Consider the following 21,452-nt stretch of genomic DNA (forward strand, 5'->3'; position numbering starts at 1 on the left):
GTCTTCTGGATTGGGTTCAAAATGACAAAGCTACAGAGTTGAAGATTAATAGTCGTAAACCCAAAATTTGGGTCGGCTGTTCAACGGCGGCCATAAAATAAAATATTATATATACTTGTTTTACGATACTCAAGTTATGGCTCGAGTGGTTTGTGAAAAAGTAGCACAGTAGCGTTAATGGAGATTTGGGATGAGCTTATCTCACTGCAGAGTATGATAATCATAATTTTAATATTACTGCTGCCTACTATGCTGAAATCTCCCCAACTCATACTTACGGTGGTTAATGTGTGATTTAATGGCTGGCGGACAGATATTAAATTATTACTAAAATTCAATACACAAAGAACTTCGAAAATATCGTAGAGCATCTCTTGGAAATTTCTTAAATTAAAATCAAAATACTTCCGCTTTAACCATACGGTGGGCAACATCTAGATGGTGAAAAAAATCTGGTTTATACATTGTTTAAAACTTATTAAGGTGATAGGATTGCAGGAGGGGTTGAAGAATCAGACTATTTATATACAATTACATATACATATTCGGGCTTGGTTACTATTAAAGTTTATATGTTGTTCAAGATTATTCTAAAAGGTGACCAAGCTGGTCTCCAAATTTGACTACTATATATATAAAACAAAAATTTATGCTTATTTTTGTATTCCCGCTATTTTTCAGATAGCTCTTAGAGTAAAAGCATTAAGTGACAAAGCTAAGCAAAATTATATATACATACATTTTAGAATTATTCATAATTGCTGTTGAATCAGTTGTCATTTTATTTAAGGAGGTGTTATGGTGACAAAATTTTAAATTTGTTAAATTTAGAACAACGAGCGAAACGACATTTAATATCTCATGATATTCACGAAAGAAAAAATAAACCCAAATTAACATTATTTTTTAAAAAATAAATTTCATTGTGAATAAATTTGCATTTCGTAGCGTTGCACGTTTCGTTATTTTAATTATGCTTTTTTTTCTTCTACCATTAGTCTAAGACTGATATAGAAATCAGCTGTTAAAAATAATCTATATTTTTCTATACATGTTAAAACCCATATTTTTTCAGAAAATTCAATTATTAGACTTAGATAAGATAAGGATTTATCTAAAAGGATTTGGATGTCTTTCTAGGCGAAGTTGTTTAAACCGTTCTGTAATTGCTTCATCCGTTCTTTAAAGATTTTTCTTTCCATGAAAAAATAAATAAAAAGAATTTTTAGGTTTTGAATTTGCTTTGAATGTTTAATTCATTTTTTGTATTCGAGATGGAGTTTTGATACCCAACATTTTATTTGATGAATACTCATTTTTTAAAATTTAGTTATCTATTTTTATTTGGTATCGGATTATAGATTTTAGATTAAACACACACTTAAGGGATGCTTATGAGGGATGCAATAAGTTTTTTAAAAAATTTCAATGTACGAAGTCTAACTCAAAGAAAAATTGGTTCTACTTTGAACCATTATAGTGTGCAAATTTGCTATAAAGGTGTTGTATTGATCCGTGTTTCAATTCAACGCCAATTAATTAATCGTAAAAATATTAATTATGATAACGTAACACAGTTGCTAACACGTTATTGAAATATATTCGTTCATGAATGAAAGTTTTTTAAAGTTGAAATTTTAATTTTATCTCTCAATGCAAGCCTTGAGGTGTCATGATACTTTCGATTTGTAAGAATATCACTTAGCATTGTGCTCAGAGGAGAGGGTTTAGTTCCTTAAAAAGAAAAAAATGCGAATAGCCTTATTGGCACTTCCCCTATTGTTACGCAAACGTCATTCCTTCTCAGCGGTCCAGTGACTCTGAAATAACCACCCCTTTTTCTTAACTCCTACCCTTTTTCGAATTCAGGCCATGCATTTATCCATGTACAAAAACAAAGCAAAACAAAATAAATAAATGTATAAATAAGCAGAGTTTAACCGGTAATTTATATTCTTTTACGTCGTATGATTGCACTTTTTTAACATTGCATAGATTAAGAATAAACTGCAAACTAACGACGCATAAACTTGAAGCTTATAAACGGTGTAGTAGGACAGTCTTCCCACTAAAATATGCACCGCATTAAATTTGCAATATTTTGCTCGACTACTTTACAATGAAAACTTCTTTAAAATTTTAAACATAGTAAAGGAAAATCCGTTCAACTATTTCAATAGAATAGAACCATTTTTTTTTTAAAAAAATGGTGTTTAAAAAAGAATTCTTTCCTCTCATTTTATCTTTCTGTTTGCATATTTTCTCCGACTACCATTTCATTTGCATGCATTCAAGGCAAAAGAAGATCTTTTAAAATTTTTATGAAGTGGAAAAGCTGCAATTTTACTTAGAAGAGGGGTGGGTAAGGCGGGAAAAGGTTACAGACGAGGGCAAGTGAAAAATGGAATAAAAAAGCTGAAGGCACGAGACTACCACAATTCTATTCATCTTGTCAATCGCTAAATACCAGATCCAAAACCATGACGGGCTACACCCCTCCCCCCTACTCCTCCAATGATGGAGTGAGCTAACCAGATTGAGTCTTCAAGAGAGAGAGAGAGGAGTCTCAAGTCTGTTGAAGGCTCAATTCATAAATAGGGGTGCGGGGACGATAGTTTCGAAACAAGAGGGACTGAATGTGGGGGGAAAACGATCTATGGAAATTTTCTGGTTCTAAAACTAACAATTACAACATGATTCCCCCTTCTCTCTGTTTTGAAAGCTTATTGCTCGCTCGTGGTTTTGATTCTGTGTACAAGTGAAACTAAATTTTTGATTTAAGGGGTTGTTTGGGCTCCTTTTACATGGCAGAGAAGTATTTTTCTGTACAAAATTCCTAAAAGGTGTCCCGCGCCAAGAGAAAGGGAAGGAAAAAAAAATGAAAGAAAGAGAATATTATTCATAAATATGGCATTTAACTGTATGCAAGTTTTAATTTCACAGAACAATTCATTGGACTTGTATATTTTTAAGAGATTAAGGGACCATTCGAAATCAAATTAACGAACAAAAATACTTTTGTTTTAATTTTTTCTCCAGCTATTTGGCATAGAATTTTTTCTTTAATAACAATGTAATTTTACTATGTGGTACTATGACAATTATACTGATTATTTATCGTTAATTTGCTCAAAAGTCAGATTTTTACAGTTACAGTCAGTTTTTATTCCTTTTTTTGGCCTTTGTTAATAGAATGAATGATGTTTATTAACGGAATGAATTGAAATGGTTGCAAATAAGGATATTGACTTTTGTTGTGGTGGTTAATATGCATCGCATATTAACCATATTCAGTCACCGCGACGGGTGATTTTTTTTAATTTCAAAAAATTTTTGTGCTAAAATGTACCTTTTTTCAAAACCCTTTAAACTGTCATAAATTTAAAAATCAAACATAGTCATTTATAAAATTTTTGCAAGAAATTTCGTATTAGTTCAAATAAAAAGGTTTCGAATATTTTCGTTTTATAGGTTCTGTGTCCCTTAAATTTAAAAATTGAAAAAGAGGTGAACTCAGCATAGCAACCAGCATTAGAAGTATAAGTTATGTGCATATATTTCAACTAAACTGCTCCACAGCGTTCTTACGAGATTCAAGGCTGTATTTCTTTCATTAAATAGCTCTTAAACTTTTTTTTCTTTTCATTCATCAGCGCTACAGCCGGCTTCCAGTTATGCCTGTCTCTATCAGCTTATGAATTGCTCTAAATGGTTCTTATTAATAAAAAAATTAATTACCTCACTGTTTTCTATTAAAAATCGTTTGAGTTTACATATTGCCTCAGTTTAGCAACACAAAGTAAAAAATAAAATATTTGGAAGAAAAAAAAAGTATGCTTTAGCACGGTTTACACCAGGTCTATAAAGTATGTATAATTTTGTTTTGAGAATCGGTTTAAGCTAAGATTTCTCAAAATGCTATAAATTACGCATTTTTCAGTGGTTAATGTTATCATTTTTGCATTAATGGTTTACAGAGCAAAGTAAAATGACAGCTACCTCTTTATTCATTTGAATCGAAGAAAAATTCTTTAGCACAAAAGAAAACAAAAAGTTGTACAGCTGTCCTTTTCTTTTGTAAAATTAATTTTCAATTTGAAAATGCAATTAAATATGAGTTTAAAAAAATTAATTTTGACAGTTCATTAGTTGTACAGTATAGAATCTGAATCTTCTTCAGAATTTTGATCTTAATCAGTGTCAAACCGAAAACAATTCCCAAAATAGGAATAATTTTTCCTCGTCATTAATGATATGAACTTGCAACTTAAAAAAAAAAGTCAGATTCAAATATAATTTATCCAAATTAAATAAATAGCGATTAAATGAGATAAAAAAATAAAACCCATACTTTCGAAATATTATGCACGTCAAACGTTTTTTTCTCTCCACCTTTTACAATTTGTGAAAGTTTTATGTGAGAGACTGATAAATCATGTGAAAACAGCTTGGCGACGTAATTTGGCGAAATGATTATTATTTTTCTTTTCAAACTTACCTGCGGTAACCTGTGTTGAAAAGTTGTGGTGTCGAGATAAATATAGCTTTAAGGCGAGATAAGCTCGCACCTTGGCTTTTCCGATGAAACATGGAGATAAAGTAGGAAACCATTTTCATCCCAAGTGATGAAAAATGCTCCCACTTTATCTTCGCGAAGATCGGAAAAGAAAACGTGTTCCTCATTAGTTTTTGTTTCTTTTTATTTTGCGTTTGAACCGTCTCTTTCTTTTCTTTGTTTTATTTCTCGATCTCTCAGTCTTTTTTTTTTTTTTTTTTTAAACACATTCTTTTTTGNCTTCTTCTTTATCGCCTTGTTTACCTTCTAATTTGTTTCGATTTACTCAGACACGCGTGAAACATTTGAGGAAATAATTTCGTTCTGCTTGTTAAAGCTTTATAAAAATGTTCTTCGGATATTGATAAGTGTTTTGACAGCGGGAAAAATATATATATTTGTTTTTATTAACGCTTTTTTTTATTTTAACTTTAAACGTGATGTATTTAACAATTTTTTTCAAGGTATGATGCTGATTTTTTTCGTTTGATAATGTACGCACGTATTTTTTGTATTTGTATTTAGTTTTCTGAAACAAGTTAAAAATTTTCAAATTTAAGTATTGTGTCTTAGAAAAATTTCAGATTTTTCTTTTTTTTAAAATTTAATTTATTTAATTTCTACTGTAATAAAAAGTTATTTAATTTTAAGAAACATTTTCGAGTAAAGATTTTAAAAAGAATTGAAACAAACTAAACAAATATTTTCTGTGTTGGATATGTACCATTTGTACTATCTGATAGTCTTAGGGAATGTTTCTCAATCTATTCGGTCCTGTAATCTCCTCATAAATCAAAATAAGTGAAATAAATAATTCTTGATCTCACTGTTCGAAATAGTTTCGAAAAAGGAAGTCTGTTTATAACAGTGGTGTCACGTATAGACAAAATTTGGAGGAAAAATAAACGAAACCATTCTATTAATTATACAGATAACAAGATAAACTATAAACCTTAATTAATGTGATAACTTAACTTGTAATTTCTGTAAAATATATTTTTTAATCCCTTCTCTGACGGATTTTTTTTTTCCGAATTTCTGAACCAAATGAATGTATGTCCCATCCTAAATTCAAAAATGCTAAATATTTTTGCCAGCAATCAGTTTTTGCTTTGACCTATTGGTGGTGAAATATGTGATGTTCCGTCCTCTAATTTCCAATTATCCCTGCAATGCACCCAAGGTTTATATAAAAAAATAAATAAATAAAGTAAACAAATAAAAACATATATTTAATAATTCTATTGTTTTAACATGTTTGAGATCAATATCTGCATTAAATAATTATTAAAATAAGGTAAAAAATATTTTGGAAAATAATTCTAGCACTCATGAAATAATTAATAATAATTAGTTTTAATACTAATGTAAGGAAATAATTTTAAATTTCTTATCAACATTCAGAAATAAAAAATTAATCGCGAGTTTTTAAGCACTGTGTAAGAAGCGACGAATTAAATTTCAATGCTGCAAATTTATTTTTTTTTGTCGTATTCGACACCGACTATACGGACACAAAAACGTCGAATGTATGAGATGCGACGCTGACAGAGAAGGGGTTCATTTAAATATGAGAAAATGTGATTTTTTAAATTTTTTTTTTATCTGTATGCAAGTTACTGCATACTTTGCGATCCACTCTGCAACCCTCTGTTCGAGAAACAAGAAACACTGCTGCAGCGGTTTTGAAATCATTAATTCAACTACATCCTAACACGTTAATTTTTAATTCTTTTGAGATCTAATAAAATAAAAATAAATTCCGATTGTCTTTATAATTATTCTGACATACTGTCCTTTTTTTCTCTTTTCAGGTAGCAGTAAGTTTTGTGTTTTAATTCTGATTTGATTGATGTATTTGGGAAGAGAAAGAATTGTATTTATGGGTTGTATCTAACAGGTATGTTGTTTATGTCTTAGGTTATCCGTATGATATATTTGCTATTGCGAATGGAGTTGTTTTACAGTACCTTTTGGATCCCAACTTCGAAAAATATCTGCCTATCATCCCTTCCGAAGTGTCTTCCGTTAATTTCACATGGAAGTCTGGTGACCACAAGGTATAAGAGATTCTTCTAAACAAGAACAAAAGAAATGAAGACATTTTTGTTTATTATTGTTGTTTTAGTGTTTTTAAATATGTTAATTTTGAAACGTTTGTATGCATAATAATATAATAATGGTAGGGTGCCGTTTAAATGTAACGCAAGCATATTTTTGACATTCTTGGATTTCCCCTTCCCCCTTGTCAGCAAATATAAGCAAATTACTAACACCCCCTCACTTATATGCTTTCGTAAGAAAATCGCTTATTTTTTGCTTTCATAGGACAAATTTTGAAGTTAAGTTAATTTAAAATATTTTTGTGATTGATTTATAAAAAGAAATTCACTTATCTTATTACCTAAAAATAATTTAATTTCTAAGACTCTTTTTTTTTAATTTTAAAAATGGGGTTTGGGAAGGATTTCAAAAATTTTACCTTCTTACCTTGACTCTAAGGACGAGTTTCTGTTATAATAAATATCAGAATTAATGAAATCAGTGTTTATAACTGAAAAAAAAAAATTAAAAAAACGGTGAGAAATTATTAAACGGACGGATTAATAACAGACAAGAAAAAAAAAGAGCTCACTGTGCTGACTTCCCTTCTTGTTCCTACGCAACCTTTACTGTTACTCAAATTTATTTAAAGTAAGTCCTTCACATAATTTTTTTTTTGCATTTTCTGTAGTTATTTTTGAGGGCCGTACACATCATAAGTGGGAATATAGCTTCATATTGCTACGTGAAATTTAATGAAGTTTGTATGAAGCATATTATAGACCTCATAATCGGTTGACTTTCAGCCGTGATGGCTCAGGGGACAGAGCGTTCGCCTTCGAATGAGGTGAACCGGGTTCGAATCCCAGCGATGGCAGGTCGATACGAATTCCGTATCCGGATTGCACCGACCACAGTGCTGACGTAAAATATCTTCAGTGGTAGACGGATCATGGGTTGGAGTCCCTTTCTCGTCAGACTAACCGTGGGAAGTTTTCATGGTCTTCCTTTCCGTGTAACGAAAATGCGGGTTAGTTCCACCAAAAAGTTCTCCACGAAGGCAAATTTCTCTTAATACTTGACCCAGTTCCCTTGTCTTCTGGATTGAATTCAAAATTACAAGGCTACAGAGTTGAACACTGGTAGTCGTAAACCCGAAATTTAGTCGGCTGTTCAACGACGGTTATAAAATATAAAAAATAAAATGGGTTGGCTTTGAGCCGTGGTGCTTACGACATATTTAAACGGCTCCTAGCGTGAAAGACGTAAGCATAAATTGAAATTTTTTCAATAAATTTCTTTTTTAAAACGTAAAATTAATTAAATGAACAATAAATTAATAGGTTTATCTCTTGATTCATATCTATTGATTTATAAATTAAGAAGTATGATTTTTTTTTCCTTATACAATTGCTTAGTGATTTTGACTATCTAAACTCGCGCGCGCTCTTACAAAAGAATTCCTCAAAAGTGTTCTATTCATAATATATTCGAATATATAAAAATGTGCTATATAAAATATATAAAATTATAATATATTCGAATTCCATGAAAATGTGCTTTTATTTAAATCTTAATTAAATATCCTTCAAAAATATCTTATTTATTTAATGGAGCATTTCATGACATTCATCATTACAAAATTTCGAATTATCCACAATATCCAATATGCGAAATCTATTGATCTCAGACGATAATTTTGAACTGTTCAATTTTATCTCGTAAAAAATGAGCAATTGATAAAGCATTTTTCTCTTAACTCAGAGATATAAATTGTTTTTCCTTCTTCTTTCTTTTGCAGTATTTTTATGATTTTGATCAGCTTAAGTCGTATAATGAAAGCATCCTTGGCGATCCAGTGATCTCTATCAAAACGAAAGGAAAAGTACCAAAAAGACCCAAAGGTAAGAGATATATCGTCAAACACGTCTCCATATTTAAAAAAAGAAAATTGACTTTGCAATAAGTCAAAATTTTAGCCAGACGGACAAACTGGTTCTCATCTAGTAGATGATACCCCTCCCCCTTCCATATTCACAAAAAAGGCTGTTTTTTATATTATTTTTGGCTGGGGGCTTTCGGCGCCAGAATTTCTTAAGCTATGATTAATAATATAACAAATATTGAACTCTAATTTATGGGCTGATCTTTCAATAGATAAACTGATCCATCTTTTCATCAATGATTGATGTTCATCGGTTAAGTTAATGAATAATACTGCTTCATTTGTTTGAATTTTTTTTTCACTAAAAAGTAATATGTAACAGTGTTTCAGGTTTTTCTACCATGCCGTGGCAACTTGAGCGGAATCGTTTATTTTGGAATTGGCCTAACTATACAGAATGAACAAGGGACTTTCTTACCTGGAACTCCGCTCAGATTTAGACTGCAAAAACAATGTGCAAATCATGGTAAATAATATAGCATTATTTCCTTCAAGCGTGATTGATATATAATGATGTATGTTGAAGATCTATTTTTGACAGAAAAGATTTACAGCTTTTTCGATTATAACTGCTGGTATAGTTATTTAAATACCATTTCTTTATTATTTATTTAGAAACTAATTCATATTTTTTTGAATATTTATTGTTTCATTTTATTTATTGTAATGTGCTTTTAGACGCCCGGTGGCTGAGTGGTAGCACCTCGTGCTCTCGTGCCACAGGTCCTGAGTTCGATCCTCGGGCCGGGCAAGGTTGACTCAGCCTTTCATCCCTTCAGTGGGTCTAACAGTGAACACCAAACATGCTTGGGAAGTAAACACTGGGGGTTCTGCATTCGGCTGACTACCTAACTGAAACATCTGCTCCTGCACCCCAGAGCCCAAGAAAACTGAGATTAGCACAGTTGGCCCTCTATGGGCTGTCGCTCCACTGAGTTTAGTTTTTTTCCAAATATTTTTAAACCCTAGTTAAAAGAAATTAAATTTTAAGATTGTAAGTATTTTTGAAACTCAACAATTTTAACAATTAACTTAACAATTTTAAAATGCTTTGTACATACATACATTCTTAAAATTAAACATCCTAAAGTATAAGTTTATATTTCTTATTACAGTGAATGATTTTGAATTTTAAAAAAAAAATCCAACTTCCATTTTAAAACTCTGAAACTAAATTTAACAAAATACATTTTATTCAATAAAATGACACAAAAATTACTCAAAAATGTTGGTTAGTTGCTGATTAAATAAAGGCATTATGTCAATATTTGTATTCGCAGTTTAACATTGGTTAAGTTGTAGCACTTTTCTGTCTGAAGGGGAATGTAATAATACTACATCTCTAAACTTTGTATTGAACATAAATTATTATTGACGAAAATACGTGAATGATGAGAATTTTTATAAATAATCTATACATATGAAAAAAGACGTCCCTTACTGATTAAATGATTCATCATCACAGATCCTAAACTACTGAAGCTAGAAATATGAAATTTGGACAATAGGTTTCTTTAATAACGAAGCCTATTGTCCTATCGCCCACAAAGGAAGGATTTTTTTTGATATTCTAGCCCTGAGGTTGTTAAATAGGGGTTGAAAGGATCTAATCTATAATAATGAAATGAAGAGTTTGATGCATCTACCTGTGTCTTTCTCCAGAACCGTTTGCTCTAGTGTCCTGAAATTTCGACAAATGGATGAAAGGGAGAATTTTAGCCTTTGATCTTAAAATTCGTTTAAAAATTTGAAACAAATGGTTTGGAGAAGACATTTTAAATATGGAATCTTCTGATTGGTTTAGCTCCAGCCATTACTTTAAATTAAACTATAAACGGTTCTATTTTTTTTTTTTTTTGCGTGGAAATTAGTATTTCTAAAGTTTTTCCTCGTTTATTTTGTTTACAATTTTTCTTCTAAAATGTGCTTCTATGAAACTAAATAATTTTAAATCTAAATAAAAAATATAAGTAATGTGCAGAGAAAAAAAAATGAAGCAATAATACTGATTGGTTTAAGAGAAACAAAAGAAAATGTCATACCATAATTGACACCAATGATACTTGATTAATTTTGGTAATAGGTACTGAGCGTATTAAAATAAGAAACTATGAACTAAAAACATAAATAATGGAAAAATAATGATATTAGTTCGATTAGGAGAAACGTCAAAAATCACCATACTATTATTGAGGCAAATGATGCTTAATTAATTTTGGTAGTTTGCACTATTGATATTGTGGTAATTGGTGCAATTTTGGTAGATAGCGAATATACTAATATAGGTCCAAAGAGACCCATGCTATTATATTTGGTACCTATTAAAACTGCATCAATACTGTGTAGTTTTATAACAGATACTGTGGAAAGAGATTTCTTACGGCCCCTCAAAAGTATCGAAAAAAAAATCTCTCAATTACGGTAAATTTCGACTATCACAAGTTGGTCTCGAACCTGTGGCAAACAGATGGCAAATGATACTGAATACAGTTAATCTTTATTTTGACGAGATGAATTGCTAAAAAAATCTTTTGCCCAATGTAATTGCATGAAGCATGAGAAAGGGCAGCAAATCATTATATATATATATATATATAAAAAAAAAATAGAATTATTTAAGCTTTAATTGTGTTAATATATGTCTTTCAGTTTCGCGCATGAAATACTTGCTCTTTAGTACTCATTTATTGTTTAGTTACTTTCTTTCCCTACCCCTTACAAAGAGCAGGATTTCAGTTGTAGTATGCTAAAATTTAATAGTAATATAAATAATAGAAGTAAGAATAACTTCATTCTCGATTGATTTTAATTTTTTTCCACTGTTAAAAACATCGTTGCATGATATCGTGAGAATTTGACAGAACCATATTATCTTGCTAATTATTTCGTTGTGTATACATTATAACACAATATTATGGCTTAATCTAAACCAGTATAATGGTTTCAGTAAATGGTTTTAGGCATGGATTTTATAGTTTTTTTTAATTTTATTTTACTTATTTATTTATTTTTGAGAGTGAAAAAAAAGATTTTCACTTGTGAAACTTACTTTTTGTTTACTATAGGACCAGATCCAGAGTGCGACAAGAAATGTGCAAATGGTGGTCGATGTAATCAAAGTGGAAGGTGCGAATGCAAGAAAGGTTACAATGGACAATACTGTCGAACAGGTGAGAAGAAAATTTATTAGATGATCCCTAAGCATTAAAACTTAATAAAGTTCAGTAATATTTTCTTTTTTAAAAAAAAAAAACATAGCATATCAACGTTCCTACTCATTATTTCTTTTAAATTCATTAACTGTAAATTTATACTATTGAATTGTCGCTCGTCAAATTACAAGTAATTTTCTCACTACTTTATTAAAATCAATAAATTAGGTTTTAAAAAATTAATTCATTACGATATAAAACTTCACCGAGTTTATTTTCCCCCTTGCTTAAAGGCTAGAAGGAATTTTAAAGTCCTTTTTAGTTTCCAACTACTGTATTGAATCAGGCTTCCCCCAAAAAGTTCATTTACTACTTTTCAAGGAGAAATAACTACTCTGCAATTTTGGACAAATGCATATTATTCAAAAAAATAATTTCACCTAGCTTCGATTATATGTGCTCTACTAGAAAACGCTTTGTGGAAAATAATTTTCCCTTGAACTTACAGCCTTTTCCTAAGACCTACGGAGTATCATCGGGACAGTTGCTTACGCAAATGATTATCCCTGTCCAAAAACTGACCATGGGTTTATACAGCGGAATCACATGTTTTTGCGTTAATGATATGTTTCCCAGAAGAAACAAGCTTGAATATCGATTTTTCTTTGCACCTCTTGCCCCTAGAACCTGTAACTCTTTTTCTTATAGACTGAGCAGTGGCATCAGAACTATTGCTTCTGCGGACCGTATATGGTTCAAATCTGCATAAATCGCTCTGAATAATTTGTTTAAAGAAATCTAGAGAAATTTTGAAATTGTGATTGCATATATATAAGTTGCTTGTTTCTCACAAAACTGGTAATCGTTCAACATTGAGAAAAATGGCGATAGTGTGCAACTTCCCAACCAAGTCACTTCTTGGGTCGGTTTTGCCGTAAATAGCTCGTACCTATCCTGCTGACTAGTGTTGGCTTGTAAAGCAACGAAATTGGAATCTTTTGTACCCGCAGCGAGTATATACCTCTGCTCTGATGGTTCTACTATTATTTACTGTTATTATTACTGCTGATCTACCACCCAATACCTATGGATACCTATTTCTTTGCTGGATAGAGTCGTGATGGCTCAGAGGATTTAGCCTTCGCTTCCCAATGAGGTGACTCGGGTTCGATAGGAATTCCGCACGACACTTGCACCGACCACAGTGAGGAGGTAAAATATCCTTAGTGGTAGACGAATCATTAGTTACGGTTTTGATTGGTTCGAAATCCAGAACTAAAAAAGACGAGCCTTATAGGAAAACCTTATTTAGAAGCTTAGGTGTGATGGATATACGCAGAAGAGATTCGATTTCACGCTCGTTCCAAGAATTTTCCGGACATTCCTTTTTAGGCGCGCACTTTTGCATTCTCCAGTCAAACAAACGGTTTTGATTATCTCGAAATCCAGAACTAAGAAGGACGACTTTTAAAGCCTTTATACGCAGAAGATGTTCGATTTCACGCTCTTTCCAAAAATTTTCCAGACACGCTTAGAGAAGGAAATATTGCATTTAATTCTTGTAAAATTTAGAAAAAGGGGTTATTGTTAAAGGGGTGTTAAGAATAGGTTTTTACATCCAGTTTGTCAGGAGAAGGGTTTTCTCACCCTTTATTCTGTCAGGTAATACCTGGTAAGCTGCTTTATGAAAGAACACTTTGTAGTAGATGACATCCCGCAGATTTCTAACACTGCTGTTAAGCCACTTGTAAGACATGGGGAGAGTGCTGACATTTCTATTCTGCAGAGAGTGTGTGTGTTGGGGGGGGAGGGCAAATCTTTATTTCACCTTCTAGGGGTCGGAAAGCACGTGGAGATAATACACAAAAGAAAGGGTCACGTTGACCCAAGTACATCAGCTGTGCTGAAGGAGAGTTCAAAGAAATGAAAACTGAAAGATGATTTATGTCTCTTTTTATGTTTAGGTGTATTTACTGTTATTATTCTTTTTGAAACGTGTAATTTTTAAAAAAAGATGTGTTTGAGATTATTTATTTTTGACGCTTAAAAAGTGTTGGAAGTATTTGACAGTATAATTAGACAAAGAAATAAAAAAAAACAAAAAAAAAAAAACATTGTGACTATTATTAGTGCAAAATTTTCTTGAGTTTAAAACATGGCATGTTTGGCTCTTTTCCAGACTCTTATTTCTCGCCAAATTTTAACCAGCGGTTCATTACATTTATTTTGTTTGTTAGTTATTTTTAATTTCATGTCATAACCAAACAAACAATTTTTATATCAAGGTATTGCGTCCTACCCGTAGCAAAGTGTTTAGATTTATTACATTATTTATTTTAATTCTATTATTTAACTTTTTTTATATTTTTATTCTTTTTTAATTAATTCAGTTACTATAAATGTAATTTTTCTAAATTCCACAGTAATGTCAAACTATTCTTTTCTTTGAACTATGACTATCACGCATAAAATATTTATTCATAAAGTAGTTCTTTAAAACATTTTAAACATATAACAAATGCTCGCTTTTTCAAAATTATTTTTTTTATTACTATCTTCTAAACAAACTCTGACAGCGACAGGAATAAGCAAATAAAACACCTATTTATCGAAAATCGTTGATAATTTTGATGGTTATTCTGAGTACTACTTGCAACTATTTGTTAAGTGTAGCGTTTTTTCCCCTCTGCAAACATCATGTACACAGATATCTTTATTTTCTTTCAACATGTTATTGAGGCTACAAAATCACAACTTTAGTTCATTGTGAGTATACTATTAAATAAATATTAATTTGTCAATTTTCTAATAAACAGTTATGACTTATAAATAAGCTAATATAATCATTAAAGCATGCTTTTATTTGTAATATGGAATGTAGTTTTCTCTAATGAGTCAAAATAATCAATGCTGATATAGATATACCATAAATGTTTGGAATAAGATTAATTTATAGTACTTTTTAGAGTAGAGCATAATTTTACTTTCGGAAACAATGAATTGAAATAAACAATTTTTCTTTATTGTATTGTAGTCATGTTTTCAGTGTTGGGCGAACTGATTTTCATCTTTATTTTTTTTAGCTCTTTGTTATCCTCAATGCATGAATGGTGGAACATGTGTTTCTCCTGGACAATGTTTATGCGCTGACGGCTATCAAGGACCTCACTGTGAAGGGGGTATGTTGTATATTTATCGTCAGAAATCAATATGGTTTCTTTTTAAATTAAATTTTAAGTATTTAATATCTTTCTGTTTCAAAACTCCTATATTTGTTCAATTTTAGGAATGTGCCGTGAGAAGTGCTTGAATGGTGGAAAATGTATTCAGAAAGATACTTGTGCCTGTAGAAATGGCTACTATGGAGCCAGATGTGATTTTAGTAAGTATTTTAAGATTGCTTGGGCATTTGATCTACTGTGTGCAATTCAAATTTACTTGAATGACTCATGTAAAAATGTATACATGGAATTGTTAAAATATTTGATTAATTTCTTTATAAATTCCTACCTCTTCAGTCAGCCTCAATAAATATTTTGTAATTTTACTCGTGTTGTTACTATTTAATTAACTAAGCGTAGAATGTGTATTTAAGGATATTTGGAAATGTTTGTCAATTTTATAATGTTCTGTGAGATGCAGAATAAATAGTGCTTAATATTTATAAGGCATCCACTGACCTCCGGTTGAAAGCTCAGGACAAATACTTAGATCTGGCCAAAACTTAAATTAATTCGAAATAAATAGATTTAAAATTCTGTATTTCCACAGAGTAATATAATGTTGAAATAGTTTCACACATGCATTATCCTAACTGTTTACAAATTTTTTTAACTGTCGGTAACCTTTCTAAATGGGTCTACTTTATAACCGTTGTTGAACAGTCGACCCAAATTTGTTCGGGTTTACGACTACTAATGTTCAACTCCATAGCCTTGTAGTTTTGATCCCAATCCAGAAGACAAGGGAACTCCTGGATCAATCATTGGGTGGAATTTGCTTTCGTGGAGGATTTTTTGATGGAACTAACTGGCATTTTTGTTACATGGAGAGGGGAAAAACGAAAATCTCCCATGGTTAGCTTTACTGAAAGGGGACCCTAACCCATGATTCGTCCACCACTGAGGATATTCTACGTTGTATTAGATGATAGATCTCAATTCTTAGGTAATTATTTTGTCGGTCCAATCGACCCATACACTGACAATTAAAGAACTTTTGAAACTTTTTTTTAGCGCTTCTTTATCTTTAATCATTCGTCTGATTTCATTAGGGTTTTTCGTTTTTTCTTTCTTTAAGTTTTAATTTAATCTTCATGTTCTTCCGAAATTCGTGTATTTCTTCATGCATATCTTTTTAAAAGGAGGGATTCCTCAATGGACTCCATATGCTACGCTATTTTTTCTTTTTTTAAAAACCATTAAAAATAAAAATGTCATCATATTTCAGGGCTGAGAGTGTCATGGATACTGTTTAAGAACCTTTGCCAAAGACAGCATAATGAAATCATTTTCGGCAGTTACTATTTTTCTTGACAATGAAGTTTTGTTGAGGAAGGGTTATTCTTTACAATAGCTTTCAACTGCTCTTTTGAATAGAGTGTTTGAATTTTCATTCAAATGATTATTATCAGCACCCGTTTCAGGAAAACTATTTCTTTCTTGGAAACTTAAACCATCAATCATCATTTTGGTCAGTGCCTGTTTCAAAGTCAACCTATTTTTAGCACCACAACAGCCAAATAATACCAGGTTTCCTGACATTTTACAAATGCATCGTTTTGTCGAAAGGGATTCCGCGGATTTGGTTGCTAACATTTTGCTATATATTTAAACATTACAGTGCTAAACATAGTGTACATAATACATTCTACAAATACTTAATAGTTTTGTAGAAAAATTATTTTGAAATGAGGGAGTAGCTCATATTACAAAAAAGTAGAACGGCTACAAGAAGAGAACAAAACAGCTGAGCTTATTTGTAATGTTTAACAAATTCAAAATATGTCTTCAAAATTGAGTCATAACTCATATAATGAAAAACTAGGGTCTGAAATGCGACGTAATTTTAGTATTATGACCTATCCATAGCAAGAAAGGTTTCGAAATCAAATGCAAATTATTTCAGAATATTTTTGTTGAAATATCCTATTGGCTTTACTTGTGAAGAAAAAAAAAAGAAACGTTTAAATAAAAATCGAATTTGACAATTGTTGATTGCAAAATTTTTGTCCCAAACCTGCTGGAACGAAATTCATAAGAAGCATTAATTCATTCCACAATGAAAGCAATAAGCACTGGAGCATCTTAAATATAATTGCTTTTTCGCAGTTTCACAGATGTGTTTAATTTTATTTTATTCATAAATTCATTTATTATTTATTTACGTCTTTATTTATTTATGTATTTATTCATTTATGTATAGATTTATGTATTTATTAATTTATGCATTTATTTATTTGCTCAAATAAACTACAACAGTTATAGAAACGATAAATATTTAAGATGATTTTACTTGAGAGTGTTTTCATATGAAACAGCGATCAATCGAAGTTTCTTAAAAAAATATTCAAATGCAGAATGTTTTAAAAGATTTAAGCCCTTGTTTTAAGATTTTCACAATAGATATTTTTTTTGCTTCTGATTATATAGTTACATTAATTATCAGGGTTGCCACTCCACAGGGAGAACAGGGAAAACCTGGAAGATAGAGGGAATTTAAAAATCACCTAAAATAACAGGGAAAATGCAGGGAATTTTGATTTTTTTTTCTGTACAAACTGGGAAAATACAGAGAATTTTGTTTCTTATTTTTGTCTTTTAAAAAATGGTGGCCACTCAAAGCGTAATCTATGAGATATTTAACCAAGATATTTCAACTAAACTAAACTATTTCATTTACTATAGCATTATTTAAGTATGTTCCAGCAATTAAAACTAATAAATATAGTTAGCCTAATATAGCTCACAGAAGAGCACAGTAATTGTTGTTTTCTCTTAATATATTGTGTAAAATATGTACAGGGAAAACACAGGGAATTTTTTTTCTTTCCAGATTTGAGTGGCAGCCCTGTGAATGAACTGTTATAGTTTATGAACTTTTATCTCATTCGACAATATTTTATCAGCGGGTATGATAATCACGAAATAACTTAATAAATGAAACCGTGGTGGGTCAGGAGATAGAACACTTGCCTTCCATAAGGAACCCGGGTTCGAATTCCAGCGAAGGCTGTTTGATACGAATTCCGCACGGCCACAATGTTGACATAAAATATCCTCAGTGGTGGACTGATCATGGGTTAGAGTTATCTTACCATAAGGGTAACAGTGATAAGTTTTCGTGGTTTTCCTCTCCATGTAACGAAGGTTAGTTCTCTCAAAAAGTCCTCCATGAAGTCAAATTTCCCCCTATACTTCATTCAGGAGTTCTCTTCTCCAGTGGATTTCGTTCAAAATTACAAGGCTACCCAAAATTAAACATTGGTAGTCGTAAACTCAAAATTGGGTCGGCTGTGTAGTGACGGTTATAAAAAAAAAAATAACAATAAAATGAAAATAAAGTAAAATTGAACCACAAATAAAAACATGATGAATAATTATTATAAATAACTGATTAATAATTATGAACACAGAGCAAGTTTTATACTCAAAATATTTGCTATTTTTTTTATAGGAATAAATAAGCACCACAAGCAATATTATCTTTATTATCATTAGCTTCTTCGTCTTAACATACTTATGCAATTCTATAAATTTATTTATAAATTGATTGGCTCAAAATCCCTTCCAAGTTCAAAAGGAAGATAAAACAAAGGAAAATTACAGACATATGAAAAAAGGGGAGGAAAAGAAAAATAATAATAAAAAAATAACAAACAACTGGGGGGGAGGATAATTTCTTTTTTTAAAAATCCGGAAAACAAAAGATATAATCTTTTCATCAGTCCGCGTGAGTTCTGTTTACTTGCAGCTTATCCGCAATAAATGAAACTTATTGTTTTTCTTAATTTTCTTTGTGTTTTTTTGTATTTATTTATTTTGCTATATATATGTAAGATGTTGAATATAAAGTTTAACATGGAAATCGATTTAATTTTAGGTAAATGTGAAAATCTTCCTTGCTTAAATGGTGGACGTTGCGTGGGAGTCAATAGATGTCGCTGCAAGAGAGGTTTCACTGGTAATCAGTGTGAAAAACAAGTGGAAAGGCCAGCTGAACTTGCAAGACATGGTGATTTTAATTACTGCCTCTTTCTTTTATACGGTTTCTTCAGGAAAAATAATGTATCTAGTATTTTGAGGAGTTTGTCATTATCTGAACCATGTTGAAATGACCAACTCTGAACCATTTTCTCAGATGCTACTGAATTGATTTTCATGAAGTTTTTTTAGTTGTTTTTGTTAGATTCCTCAACTCTTCTAAAATTCTTTTAAGCTGATTTTTCTTCTTAAATTGAGGAAATTTAACTTCTGAAGATGAAATTCACAATTAAAGAATTTCGTTTTGGCAAAAATTAGATTTTAAATATAAATAAAAAATTAATGAAGAAAAGCTCAGGAAACCCGAGGAGAAACTGTGAATCTACAAGAGGAACTAAAGAAATCTTTTGAAAATCAGAGTTGGTCAAATGATTAAGAAAGATCATGAGAAAAATGCCTTTAAGAAAATAAAAATGCTAATATTTAAATATTTGCAAAGATTGCAACCTTCGTATACAAAAATTATACTAGCAATCAAATCGGCGAAGAAAAAATTCTATTGAATTTTCATCCTAAGAAACGTAGATTCTCCTTACTACATTTCAATTTCAAATTATATGTGAGTATTGCAGTACAATACTTTAATTTTAAAATAGTTATGCATAAAGAACCTTTTAAAGTCGCAAAGTGAAGTCAAACCCTTTTAATATGCAAGCATTTCATACTTAGTTTCAGGATGCATGTTGCACATTTAGATTAGTAATTAATACATCGTTTATATTATAGTGGAGCAATAAATTTGAAGGAAATTTTGGTTAAAGATACTATCTGGGTATAACAAAGTTAATTATTCTAGAAGATTTCAAATTTGAAAATAAAATTCACTTCAATTCAAGTTCAAAATTTCAAATTTTGGTTAAAAGTACTATTTGGGTACAACTGAAAGTTAGTTTTTCTAGAAGATTTAAAAAAAAAACAAAATTCAACTAAAATATCAAAACTTTTTCGTGCTTTAAATCGTCATTTAAATTATATTTTAGATTTAAATCTTAAAATGAAAGTGATCGCATTATTTTGGAATTATCTATACTCATTTAAATTTATGCACATTTATTTCAATACAAGTAATTTTAAATTTATTAAATATGTACACTGCTCAAAAAAATTAGGGGAGCCATGTGCTCCCCTAATTTTTTTGAGCAGTGTAGTTAGGGTATCTACTTAAAAATAACGAATAAAGACTTGTTATGCTAAGAATAATTTACTTTTAAAGATGTTTCTGTTCTCAATTAATTAACTTTTCATTCGACAAGTTGGTTCTCTGTCTTTGCGATTCATCAATGTTTTTAGTTTGATGAAATAATTATATTAACCTTTTTACTATTAGTAGTATTAAGAATTTTAGTTACGTTATTATTATTAAGTATTATTTATGCATTTTGTCAGAAATTTGATCGTCAAACGCAAAAAAAATGTTTAAAAAAATCTGACTAAAATTAAAAAATTCAATGTCTAATATAAACTTTGTTAAGCAAAACATGACTTCATTAACCATGGTTAAAATGCCTCAATGTTCCGCTCAGGGCAACTGAAACCCTAAACACGCCCCTGATATCAAGGTAATATTAATAAACCCATAAAATATTAAATAAGTTATTTGTGATATCAAGATCATGATATTTTTTGAATTTTGATTATATATCATTGGCTCTTCTTTTAAATAAACGGGTGGAGATAGATACAAATGTGAGCAATTCATATAAACTATTCTGTATGTAAAATGATAATTTTTCAAAATAAATTCAATTTATGTTCTTTTTTTTCTGTTCATTTTCTTAGAAGGGTGTAGAAGATGTGTGAATGGTGTTTGCGAAAACCACAAGTGCGTCTGTGATAAAGGCTGGATTGGCAACAGGTGCAATAAGCGTAAGTAGATTAATTGTTTGCATTCTTTGAACTTCTTTTCTTGGCTTTGCTCTTTACTATGCTTTGGGTGCTTAGGCTTTTTTATGTATGTAGGCTTAGATGCATGATAATGTGCATGACTTTCTACAATTGTTTTAGAGGGATGAATTTTTAATATTACGAATTTGAATGAAACTATAGTTTTCCTTTGCCTTAACATTGCAAAGTTACTATTTTAAAATTTTGTAAATTTTGTAAATTAAAAACACACAAGTTTCATAAGAAAGTTTTTTGAGTTGATAGCTTAGATGGAGAAAAATGGAGAGGCTTGAAAATACTGAACATCTGGCACAACGTCAATTTCCAAGTAAAAAATTAAAAAGTTTTTGCTATTAGCTCAAAATTACAGTTCTAATTTGTCTTTCCAATCTATGCTTTAATTATTCTTATTGGATCTAATTAAAGTGAAAATGTTTTCAACTGCGAATTATTAACAAGCATCTATCTTAAGTTCAAAACTCAAAGACTGGCGCAGTTTGAACTTTATAACGATTTGTTATATTCATCATTTATTCAAAAGAGCTACCAACACTAGATCAAGGAAATAACATCCAGATTAATGAGTAACATTCTCAAGCATCAAAATAACT

The 21,452-nt window shown here is 30.5% G+C and overlaps 1 protein-coding gene across 2 annotated transcripts in view; it reads left to right on the top strand.

Moving 5' to 3' along the window:
• LOC107442208 (protein shifted) overlaps positions 1-21,452 on the top strand; it is a 36,800-nt gene that overhangs the window by 9,459 nt on the left and 5,889 nt on the right. For both annotated transcript variants that reach the window (XM_071177072.1, XM_043055916.2), the window contains exons 2-9: positions 6,476-6,615; positions 8,400-8,502; positions 8,866-9,009; positions 11,609-11,713; positions 14,779-14,874; positions 14,982-15,077; positions 18,797-18,928; positions 20,737-20,823. In XM_071177072.1, the coding sequence (XP_071033173.1) occupies positions 6,476-6,615; positions 8,400-8,502; positions 8,866-9,009; positions 11,609-11,713; positions 14,779-14,874; positions 14,982-15,077; positions 18,797-18,928; positions 20,737-20,823 (903 nt within the window). The remainder of the gene's footprint in view (positions 1-6,475; positions 6,616-8,399; positions 8,503-8,865; positions 9,010-11,608; positions 11,714-14,778; positions 14,875-14,981; positions 15,078-18,796; positions 18,929-20,736; positions 20,824-21,452) is intronic.

The sequence above is a fragment of the Parasteatoda tepidariorum genome, chromosome 2, assembly GCF_043381705.1.
Source record: "Parasteatoda tepidariorum isolate YZ-2023 chromosome 2, CAS_Ptep_4.0, whole genome shotgun sequence".
NCBI classification, from domain to species: domain Eukaryota; kingdom Metazoa; phylum Arthropoda; class Arachnida; order Araneae; family Theridiidae; genus Parasteatoda; species Parasteatoda tepidariorum.